At 32.2% G+C, this 11,915-nt stretch overlaps 1 protein-coding gene across 1 annotated transcript; it reads left to right on the top strand.

Annotated features, from left to right (window-relative positions):
• The first annotated feature begins 1,043 nt into the window (after window positions 1-1,043).
• Window positions 1,044-11,284, top strand: LOC106107027 (putative inorganic phosphate cotransporter). Its single transcript, XM_013287706.1, has 9 exons — window positions 1,044-1,109; window positions 6,089-6,138; window positions 6,747-6,964; window positions 7,961-8,197; window positions 9,259-9,465; window positions 9,652-9,825; window positions 10,026-10,242; window positions 10,488-10,726; window positions 10,981-11,284. The coding sequence occupies exons 2-9, from the start codon at window positions 6,105-6,107 to the stop codon at window positions 11,194-11,196; spliced, it is 1,542 nt and encodes a 513-aa protein (XP_013143160.1). The 5' UTR covers window positions 1,044-1,109; window positions 6,089-6,104; the 3' UTR covers window positions 11,197-11,284.
• Window positions 11,285-11,915: the final 631 nt, after the last annotated feature.

Genomic DNA, 11,915 nt, shown 5'->3' with positions numbered 1-11,915 from the left:
CCTTCCTTGGTGTCATTAAATGATGAATTGCCAGATTTTTAAATGTTTATTTAAAAGAATATAAAATAAATCACAAACTGACTCCTCTATCAAATATGAGTACCTACTTTCGAATAGACTTTGCTTAAAAATTATTATCAAAGGAATTGAAATTAGGAATGTTATTTTTAATATAACTTTGATTTCAATGTTTAATATTATATTAACGTAAAAGATTATATGAATAAAAGTATGCGAGTTGTGATGCATGATAATTACAAGAAGGAACTCATGGTTAATTAAAACAGCCCTCAAAGTACCGACAGAAAAATTGCCCCATCTGACGGAAACATCGTACAAGAGATGCAACTCTTTTTGTCAGATGTGTCGAAATGTCAATTATACAAAGGATGAAAAAGCATAGATTATGTTTCGTAGTGAACATCAGTCTTGTATTTCATTAGTGAGATTTTGTTCAGACCAAAGATGTTTTATGTAACAAATGTTGACATTGAACAAACTAGACCATTGTTATCTATCGCACGAATTTCAGGTGAAAAACTTGCAAAGTGACAGCTAGTTTGTTTTTTGCGAGCGAATGTTGCGATTGTGGTATTTACACAGAATAATAAGGAAAAGAATCAGACGAATAAAAACTGTTAAACGAAATTTATTGTAAAAAAACTTATTACATTGATTACAAATTGTTTACAAATTTTAAATCAAACATTCTTGTTGATATTTCAAAGAACTATAAAACTTATATTAATGAAAAAAAATACCAACAAAAATTGTTGTTAAAAAAACCGTTAATTAGAATTACAATTACAAGTGCATTCCAAACACAGACAAGCATAAGTTGTTGCTTATTATGAGAATGTGTACATACAATATATAATTTCGTAAATCAATTATTTCTTTGCCAGTAACAGGCGCTATAGTAAAGTCTATAATAATAATAAAAACAATATCGGCTCGATACAAACGTATTGAATGAAGATGATAACGTCAATCAGACTGATAGCAAGATGTTCCAAAACTACGCAAAAGTACGCAAAACATTTCAGTTAGAAAACTCTCGTATACAAAGAAGATCGACTTTACTCGATGAAAAACATCATATCCAAATAGTGAGTATAAATTCAAAACTTTTTTTTTTTTGTTTTTAAGTATAATTTAAAAGTAGAAAACATATCAACGGTATTTTCAATAATATTAAATGAAGTATAATAAAATAAATATAATTGCTTTTTTTAATATCAATAAAATTAAAATAACAGTTCTCTGTTTACAAATTAAAGAAATAATTAAAAAAATAATGTTACTTTATGTTAAAACTCGTTAGGTCATATCCTTTATTGCGGTAAAACTATAGAATTTACGTTTATTTAGGACTTCATATGCGTTTGTCTAGGGCCTTGTGTTATGTGTACTATTTACTGCATTAGTGATGTGCTTTATTACAAGACCAAGTTGAATTTTATTTTCATATCCTAGGAAACCTCCAGGGCGACATAGTAAGATATTTTATCATAATTCTACTAAATAACAATTTAATATTTAATGAATTATTTAACAATTCAGTAATTAACTAACCTTTAATTCTAGAGTTGAACTCTTGAATAGCAAATCAATTAATTATAGAGGCCCGTTGGAAACTGGTTACTTTAACGGGTTGAAATGAATTCCTGGTAACACTGCTTTACAAAGTACTAACAAAGTTTTTAAATTAAGTATTTCCTTTAGAATGAAAAATTATTTAAAAATTCTGTTTCTATTACTTTTTCCCGTCTCCGATAGAATGCGTTTTTAACCAATGTATTGAATTGCATATTTGGTTTTAACAAAACAATGGCCGATAACATTTTAATTTGAATCTTATATTTAAATGTCAAATTTAGTTTTTACGATATAATGTTTAGTTAAGACTACAACGTAATCGTTAACGCACGTCACTAGCTCGAGTAATTCCATCACAAACAATTCCAGCTACCACATTTGTAAAGACTTAGTGCTTCGAAGCATGTGCTACCGTTTTGATTTTACGTGAAGTGATATCAAATTATAGTGAAATTTGTGCCTTTTTGTAAGTATTTTATTTTCTTAAATTATAAATGTAATATTTAAAAATGTATAAGTATCTCAACTTATAATATTTAGTTATTGTATTACTAAGTTAAAAGGATTTTTTAGGTTTTCTAAAAATAATTTCTTAAGTTAATAAAAAGTAAGCATAATACGTAAATAAAAATATCTATTCACGATTTTCGTGCTTGTGAGTATTTTGACTATATCTGTGTTTTATAGCGATTATTTATTAAAGAAAATGTAACAGCATAATTATAATAAGACAACACATTACAATTAAATTAATCAGACAAATTTATTTATCTTGTGTAATTTACGGTGTTAGTGGACTGTTTCTAATATAATCTATACTATTATAAAAAAGCGTAAACACACACTTCTTTGTTGCCTAAGACGTCAGCAATTACAGCGTATTTATGAATTTTTTTTTAATAAATAGCCATACACCTACGTCACGCTTTAGGCTATATATTTTCACGGCGTTAAAGTTAGGGGGTAAATATTTTGGATATCAACCCCAATGTGGGAAAGAGACAATAGGTTGTTGCCAACATCAAGGAAGCAAGGTTGCCTTCGTTTGACTTCATGTCATGTCATTTTGACATTTACAATTGATAATTTGACAAATGAATTTTATGCGGATGAAGCACGGAAACAACTAGTTTCTTCTATAAAGAACTACTACAGATTAGGTAATTCAAAAGACATTACTTAAAAAAGTATTGAATAAAATGTAAAGAGTTTGACATTATCAATATTGGAATTTACGCGGGAAATAGACCAAAAACTTATAGATAATGTCACAAACCTCCGATCTAAAGAATTACCTATTTATTACGTTTCGTTTCTCGATTGAGCTGCTGTAAGATAAGATCGGGAAAATGTTAGAATTTAATATGACTTTTACAATAAAACTAAACCCGAAAGCAAAGTTTAATTTATGATCTTGGATGGCATTCGTGGATTGGTTTTACAATTTAACAATAGAATTCTATACTTCCTTGAAAATTCTTTATGCGGAAAAACAATCACGAATATTAAGTTAACAGTTAGTTAAAATATAGAATTGAAACTTAACATTTACTTAAGTATTTATTTATTAATTAAATGTTAATTTTTTTTCAACCCAACTGTGACACTAAAAGGAAACAAATCGGATTAGATTTCACTTGTCAAAATAGGTTTGTTCGTTCCCGCTACAGGTTTACAAAATTGACAAACATAAAACCGTTTCGAGAACGACCGTTCATTCTTTCAATAAAATCTAAAACATTCGAATAGTTACGGAACCATCAAGTCTTTTCATGGATCTTGAAATATATGAGAGTGCGACATTTTGTCAGTCCTTGGTAATGATATTGTTAACAGTACAATAATACGTTCCGCAGTATCTTATCTGATACAGTAGTAAGGCTATGGTAAACCAAAGCCTCGACATTGTTTTTATGACTTTCATTCATACTGAGATTGAGATTCTATCTGCAAATGATAACATTTATCGATGTAGAATTTTACCGCGTTAACCAGCAGATGTGAACGTCATGTAAGATTTTTTTATTGTCCATCGTAATAATAATGTATGACTTGAATCCGTTGAACACATTCCATTTCATTAACCCTGACAAGCACGGTAAACATTTTTTTTCCGGTAAGCGGTTGATCTAACTTTACGTCAAACATTTCAAATATCGTCCAAAGTGTTAACTGAACACATTTTCAAACAGTTTGACATAAAAATTACGAAAGAATGACGGAGACCCTTTAAGAGCGTAAACCAGAATTAAAAGCTTATTTCATCTCTAAATTCGAGAAAGGCTCGATCCGCGTTTCGACGTACATGACCTGGTTTTTTGGTAATTGTAGAAGATTTTCCTTATGACATAAAATAATGCCCGACCTCAATGCGAAGTTACTGACCTTTCTTATTGAGGATAACCAATGTTTTACATTTTTTATTGATATCATTGTTTATATAGATTTTCGAAATCCTCTAAAAATGTCATCTTGATTTTTATTACAACTTGGAAGTATCTGATTACGTAAATAGATCTATTTTCATTATATTGTTTCCAAAAATTGTATCCTTATCCAGATTGATGGAGTTTTTAGTTTTTCCCCTATATTAAGAACAGCTAGGGTAAATTGTTAAAAATCTTAATTTTTTTTTAAAAAGCTATTTTTTTCTAATCGATATATATTGTACCCATCATCTATATCGATTTTTAAAAAAAAATATACTAAAAAATAAGAACAAGTAGTGTCATAATGATGACGAAAAACAATACATTTTATGGGGTAGTGTTTTTACCAACTATTATAAGAATTTCCAACATTGATTTCTTTTTTTTAAATTGATCTGACATGAAGATAATGTTGTTTGTCACGAAGATGGCTGACCTTAGACTCGAAAACAACCTTTAGGTTATTGCTCTTATTTTCCCTGTAGTATATTTGAACAAAGAATAAGTTATTGATTTTTCCTTGGACGTATCACATCAGATAAGGAAAGGCGAAAATAAAAATCGAACATCAAGTAAATATTATATTACTTAGTTCACTTGCTAAATGCAAATTTTGAAATTAAATTGTGGTTCATCATCATCATCCACTTGCCCTTATCCCTTATGGAGGGTCGGCACACTATGTGCTGCTTTTCCATACATCTCTATCAGCCGTCATATCTAAATCCACTCCTTTCTTAAGCATATCTTCTTTCACACAATCCATCCATACTTCCTTCGGTCTTCCTCTTCCTTTGTAGCCATCCACATTCAATCTCAACACTTTCTGGTTTATGTCCCCATCATTTCGTCGCATAATATGTCCAATGATAATAATATAAATATATATGATAATAATGATAATAATATGAAATTAGATTGTGGTTAGAAATTAAAAAAAGAGTAGCTGAGAAATGTATTTGTACGAAGTTCAAGAAAACAGTGCGAGCAAAATATAACTCGAGCCATGACACTCTTATTCTCCTTTAACACCGATAAACGTTTTTAATTAATACGCCAATTAATTCAAAAGATAGGAATTAAAACTTAAATTGCAATTAATAAGCAAAATAATTACACCATTATCTTAAAAATTAAATACAAATTAGTAAAATGCAAATATATATACTAAAAGACAAACATTGTAACGTGTTCAAATGTATCGATAAATAAAAAAATATACATCCGTTATTGATTGTTTAAATTAACATGAGGTTAAAGTAAAGCTTTTTGCAGCGACAGATAAAAAACATAATCCGTAACCGATAGGCGTTTAATCAATTATGCCAATTCTTAGAGCGCGCGCACACCGTTGATTAAACTATCGCACAACTGTTGTGCGATTGTCGATTGTTTCGAAGCCAATTCAACTGTTTTGTTGCACAACTAATAGTCACCAATATGTGTATCTCCATATAACCTATTAGGAATCAAAGCGTGACTAAACAGTTCTGCAATAGTTTAGTCAAAGTTTTGTGCACTCTCTTACTTGACATTGGCTTACGTATATTTCGTATTAGATTTCAGTTTGACATAATTCAAGACAACGTACTTATATTATCAGAGCCTTGTAGAGATATAGTAACATTAATGATAACGAGAAATTATACTTTTCACCTCAGTTGGTCCTTGGCGAGAGTTGTCAACCTTCCTTGAAAGAATCACAGTCGAATTGTTTCCGGATTTTTTTTCCGTTTAAGATAACTCATTGAGAGCTCTATTGACGGTGACATGAATAATGACTACCCTATAGGCATTCTTTATACCAACCTTATGTCTACAGTAATAGAGATTAAAATAGTCTAGTTCTTTTAAAAAAACAACTTACTCGCTCGAATACACACCATCAGAGAATTTTTTCCTTATTCAAAGTTTATCAAATAGTCGTCATCTGAATATCCCACAAGTACTGTTGTCTTAGCCATTAAATGTGGCAGTTGTGGTAAAAATCAATAGACATAAAAATCGATGGGTTCGAATGAAAAACATGTGCTTGATATAAGTGGTTTTGTTGATTTCAGACAAACAGATAGCACAATGCTTGCAGGATGGAGACTGGCTTTGTCAAAATGTGAGTAGAGTTCTCAAATGCTAATCTAAACATATAATAAAACTGGAGTATCTGTTTGTAATATCAAAAGAAAAATTTCAAATTTCGGGAAGATGATGTTTGGCGTTGCTGATAACGAAAATCGCATATAAAAATATTTGTCTGTCTGTCTGTCCGCAAGCCGCGTTTTTTTTCCGAGTTATCTCCGAAACGGTTGGGCCGATTTCGACCTGACTTTCACTGAAGGGTAGCTGACATAGACGGTCATATTATGGGCTGCTTCTTATCTTAATATTGTGTGGACGAAGTCGCGGGAAACAACTAGTTGAAAATAAAAGCGTGCTTTTAAGATTTGTGATGGTAAGGCATGCTGGTACGATTTGTGATAACGCAATATTTAGTTTGCTTAATACTTACTTGAATTCATAATAAAGATAGATAAATACACAATTTAATTTATGAGCCTTGGCTAAGTGGAAATTTATGTTCACTTATGGTTTAAATTTTACTACTTCCAATAAATATTACAACGCTATTTAATCGAATCGTATGTCTTTTAATAAAGGAATTTTTTGTATTTAAACGCTTGAAGATTTGGTTGTCACATAAAAGTGTGTTATCTTTTACAGTATTCATAATACCTCAACGGTATGTGTTGGCTATATTGGCATTACTAGCTGTCGCCAATGCGTACACGATGCGCGTCTGCCTGAACCTCGCCATCACTCAGATGGTGAAGCGGACGGTGGCTGTGGAAGGTGACGCTCATTATGACCCGGACGCCTGTCCGGATATGAACGTGGTGACGAACAGTAGTGCAGTTGAGAGTTATCTAAGACGGGACGAGGTATGTATTGCAAATAGTCCAGGAAAAACAGTAGAGAAGCACTAGACGCACGCCTTAGTGTAGTTTTTTAGTAGCAAGATTAACCAGTAAACTTGCTAATAGAAAATTCTTAGAAGAAATCTTTGACTTTAAGTTCTTAACATTAAATTTATAAAAATAGTCCATGATGACCATATACTTAGGGCTTGTCACACCACTGACTGATATCTTAAAAATGTCACTGTCAGATAAGGAAACAAAATCCGATATTTCCATCACATTTTTACACGTAGGATTGTTATGAGACAATTTATAATTTGGTGGGACAGACCCTTAATGTTACTGGTTATTGGTTGATGAGTGTGAAATAGTTACAAGGAAAATCTCAAATGTGTTCGAAAACATTAACACGTGGTTTTATATTTTTTATATTACTCTAATATCGCATTCTAATATTGCTTCCAATAGGTTAACAAAATGATGTAACAATTCTCACAAGTCGTAATATACAAGATAATGCATCCCTCAAGTGCGCGATTTCAAGCCTAAACCTACATACCTTATCTAAATCCTAGTTAAATGCAATATCTTGAAATAAGCTTAAGTAATGATATATAGGTTGCACTTATGATTCTGTAACAAAGTCAAAATGCTACATTTAAATGTAAAAACGGTACGGTAGACCTAGAAAGAGATGGATGGATTGCGTGAAAGGTGACATGATTAAAAAGGGAGTGATGACTGAGATGATAGAGTTTTGTGGAGGACAAAAACCTGATGTGCCGACCCTACGGGAGTAGGATAAGGAGGATGATCATGACATCTAAGAAAATAAATATTTTACTGAGAAACAAAGAAACTCGTAAACCTAATTTCGAAAGAATTCTAATATAAAATGATAAGAGAGATGCTTTTAAAGTTTAAACATTTGATAAAAAAGAAAAAAAAACAAACAAATGTATGTTATGCTAAATTAAGGTTTCCTTCTTTACTTTCAACAGTTACTTTCCTTTTCAGTCGGTTGTTTTCGAATGGAGTGAAGCAACGCAAGGGTTGCTTCTCAGTTCATTCTACTACGGTTACATCTTGACGCACATCCCTGGCGGTATGCTGGCTGAACGGTACGGGGGTAAATGGGTGCTCGGCCTCGGCTTACTCTCCACCTCTATTTGCACGGTTATCACACCAATCACTGTCAAAATGGGAGGAGCGACCGCTCTCTTCATCCTCAGAGTTATTGAAGGTTTAGGAGAGGTAAGTGGTATTACTGCAAATTATCATACTAATATTATAAATGCGAATGTTTAGATGGATGGATGGATGTTTGTTAAAGTTAGTAGCCTGTTGAACGAATCTCGATGAAATTTGGATATGAATATACAAATAGATGTTAGTCTGGAAGAACACGTAGGGTACTTACTTTTGTACCTTAATTACAAGCGGACGGAGTCGCCAGCGAAAGCTAGTACAGACATAATTATCTAAGTAGTGTCCGATATAATTAAATGTTATTGTACTTTGACCTTCCAACCATTTTGGATTTAAAGGATTCGAGATTAAAAAAAAAATCACTTATATGTAATGACACAAAAATTAAAAACGCAGAAATAATTGTGCAATCTAAGGGTAATTTGAATAATCAAATATGAATGTTGCAAAATATATTACGATGTTGTTTTCTATGTTAAAGACGGCTAATGTATGTCGTCGAGTGTAATATTCTATTCAAAGTAATATGTTAAATGCAAAACCTTTACATTTCAATAAGTCGTAAAACGTGAATAAAAGTTATGCAAGATTTTACCGCTTTTTGAACTTGAAAGTGTAATTCAGATAATGCACTTGAGGACTATGTTAATACTTGATGTTTTACATGTAATCAAACTTGATATACAATAGATATAAATGTCAAAAACGTTCGCATATATCACAAATCTTACTAATATTATAAATGCGAAAGTTTAGATGGATGGATGGATGTTTGTTAGAATTTGTAGCCTAAACGGCTGAACGGATTTCGGTGTAATTTAGAACAGATGTAGAGGACAGCCTGGAAGAGCACATAGGCTACTCACTTTTGGTTTTTTTTAGTTCCATGAGGACGGAGTCGCGAGTGGAAGCTAGTGTTTATTATATGTGAAAAATTTATGTCGCAATATATCAAAACTTAGTCGAAGACAGGATTCGAACCTACGATCACGTGTTTGAAGATCAGTTACCTATTAGGCAACTATTAGGCTATTGATCTTAACTCACGCAGCACGAAACTTAGTAGATCTAGGAACAAATGTTAATTTTATCAATTTTTATTATAGGGTCCTACGATGCCAGGATTAATGGTAATGCTGTCTAGATGGTCACCGAAAGAGGAAAGAGGCCGTATGGGTGCCATTGTGTTTGGAGGAGCGCAGATTGGTAACATCGCTGGTTCCTACTTCTCCGGTCTTATCATGCACAATGGTACTTGGGATAATGTGTTCTACATGTTTGGTGGATTGGGTATCGCTTGGTTCATCTTATGGGTAAGAATATAATCTTTTTAGACTAATATAATTGTGTTACATTCGAGTTTGTTAAAAAGATTTTTAAAAGTAATCTTTGAAGATTTTAATCAATCGTTAACACGGTTTTATGTTAATTTAATGTTAATTTATGTGTCTGTTAAGACACAACATAAATTATAATTACTGTGTTTTTTTTTATTCCAGAGTATATTCTGCTACAGTACGCCAAATACACACCCTTACATCTCAGACAAGGAAAAGAAATTCTTGAATGAAAATGTAACCTCGTTGATACACAGCCAGAAGGCTGACTTGGATCCCGTCCCGTGGAAGGCGCTAGTGAGATCAGTTCCACTTTGGTCTTTAATGATTGCTGCTGTAAGTACAAATTACAAAAACAAAGTCATAAATTTTCATTCAAGTTAATTTTTATAAGACTGCCATCTATTGGTTTAAATTTACATTATATACTTTCATTTTGTTGAAATGGTTAAATAGATAGAGTTATTAGAAGTAGTTATTTTTTATACGTCTTTAGAATTTGAAAGGAAATAATTAATCGTCTGTTTTTTTTACAGATTGGTCACGATTGGGGATATTTCACGATGGTTACAGATTTACCTAAATACATGACCGATGTTCTCAAATTTAATATCAAGTCTGCAGGTCTCTTGTCTGCCCTACCATACGTAGCGATGTGGATCGCATCGTTTTTCTTCGGTCTTCTCTGCGACTTCTGTATCAAGAAAGGATATCACAGCCTCAAGAATGCTCGGAAGATTTATACTACCATAGGTATAGTATTTTGTACAATCATTGTAATTAATCAAATTTCTCCAAGATCAGAATCGTTTCAATACTTGCAGCTTTTTATCATAGTTTTGAATAAGGCAATATTCAATGATCTGTACCAAAATTCTAGTTAGATTTCAATTGGTTCTGATATTGCTCATAAACCCAACTCCAGTAGTTCAATGATAAATATTTAGGCTTTGCTTTTACTAGCAAATACTATACCTAATTCACAATTTCTTTTTCAGCCGCCACTGGCCCAGGTATTTGCATCATCCTCGCTTCATACTCCGGCTGTGATACCACTCTGGCTGTGTTTTGGTTCATCTTTGCGATGACACTGATGGGAGCGTATTACAGTGGTATGAAGATCAACGCCCTTGATATCACGCCTAACTACGCTGGTACCACTACTGCTTTAGTGAACGGCATTGCTGCGGTCTCCGGGATAATATCACCGTATTTGATTGGATTATTAACACCAGATGTAAGTTCATTTTCTAGTGTTTTAAATATCTACCGATAGATGGCATGTTTATAAACTTGTCAGTTACGAACTCTTAAGAACAAAAGGGAATGCAATTGGAATTGAATTTCATTATTATAGATTTATTTTAATTAAATACGAGTATAGATTCAGCTAAACTTCAGAAATTTTTTTAATAAAAATTACTAAATAACTATTTACGTATATTATGGTATTTGAAAACTTTCGGGAACTAAAAAGTTTTTCTTTTTCAGTCTACCCTCAAGCAATGGCGGGTAGCATTCTGGGTTTGCTTAGTCGTGTTAGTTGTAACTAACATCGTCTACCTAATATTCGCCGAAGGAGAACAGCTTTGGTGGGACGACGTAAAGAAGCACGGCTATCCAACAGGTTGGAAGCACGGTCCACTGCCCACTAAGTCAAAAGACGCAGAGGATTTAAAAGAAAGTGAAACTACGGAGAAAAAGTGATATAATTATCATAAGTTAGCAAATATGAATATAAGTTAAGTAAATGTTGTTTATTGTTATGTTTTGTATAATAAATTGTTTGAAAATATACTGAGTTTTTTTATTCCGATTTGAGAGAAAATAAGGGAATAATTACTGGGATAAACTTATGTCTTGGTGGAAAGTAAAATTGGAAACTAGAAATTAAAATTAACTAGAAGTATATAGATATCAGATAGTCAATATTAGTTTTTTATATATTTCCGAGGACCCAAGCAGTAGTTACCATTTAAGAGTGAACTTAGATGTAAAGGCTATTGTATGAAAAGTGATACATGCTATGTCAACCTTTCATAAGGAATAGGGATGGGATACGATGAATTTAAATAGTACAGAAAACGCCGATTAGAATCGGAATCGGAGATAGATGGACTATCAGAGGGTAACCTAGTCAATAAATTTCAGTTTGTTATTGACATCAGCGGATACGCAAGCGAAGCTAGTTTCATTCATTGTTCTTAACATTTGTATGTACATGGATAGGCTAAATACTTATTCGATTACCACCAATTTAGCGCTGACGGTTGCGGTTTATTGGGGTTTAACTAGCAGTGAACCTTCGTTCATCAATAAATATTTGCTTGAAGCAGTAAACTGATAAAAACTGAACTAGGCTACAAAATACTACTTTTGTTAATACCTAACTAAACAAGAAATACATTTATTGCCTACATAAGTAT

Source organism: Papilio polytes, unplaced genomic scaffold (genome assembly GCF_000836215.1).
Source record: "Papilio polytes unplaced genomic scaffold, Ppol_1.0 DF822067.1, whole genome shotgun sequence".
Classification (NCBI taxonomy): Eukaryota; Metazoa; Arthropoda; class Insecta; order Lepidoptera; family Papilionidae; genus Papilio; species Papilio polytes.
The sequence above is the reverse complement of the archived record's forward strand: the minus strand, read 5'-3'. Positions and strand labels throughout refer to the sequence as shown.

What these genes read in the sequence shown, in the direction of transcription:
- LOC106107027 (XM_013287706.1), top strand. Translation starts at nt 6,105, where the DNA reads ATGCTTGCAGGATGGAGACTGGCTTTGTCAAAAT. An exon ending in TTATTGAAGGTTTAGGAGAG is followed by an intron (nt 8,198 to 9,258) that starts GTAAGTGGTATT and finishes TTTTTATTATAG; the next exon opens with GGTCCTACGATGCCAGGATT. An exon ending in TTGGATTATTAACACCAGAT is followed by an intron (nt 10,727 to 10,980) that starts GTAAGTTCATTT and finishes TTTCTTTTTCAG; the next exon opens with TCTACCCTCAAGCAATGGCG.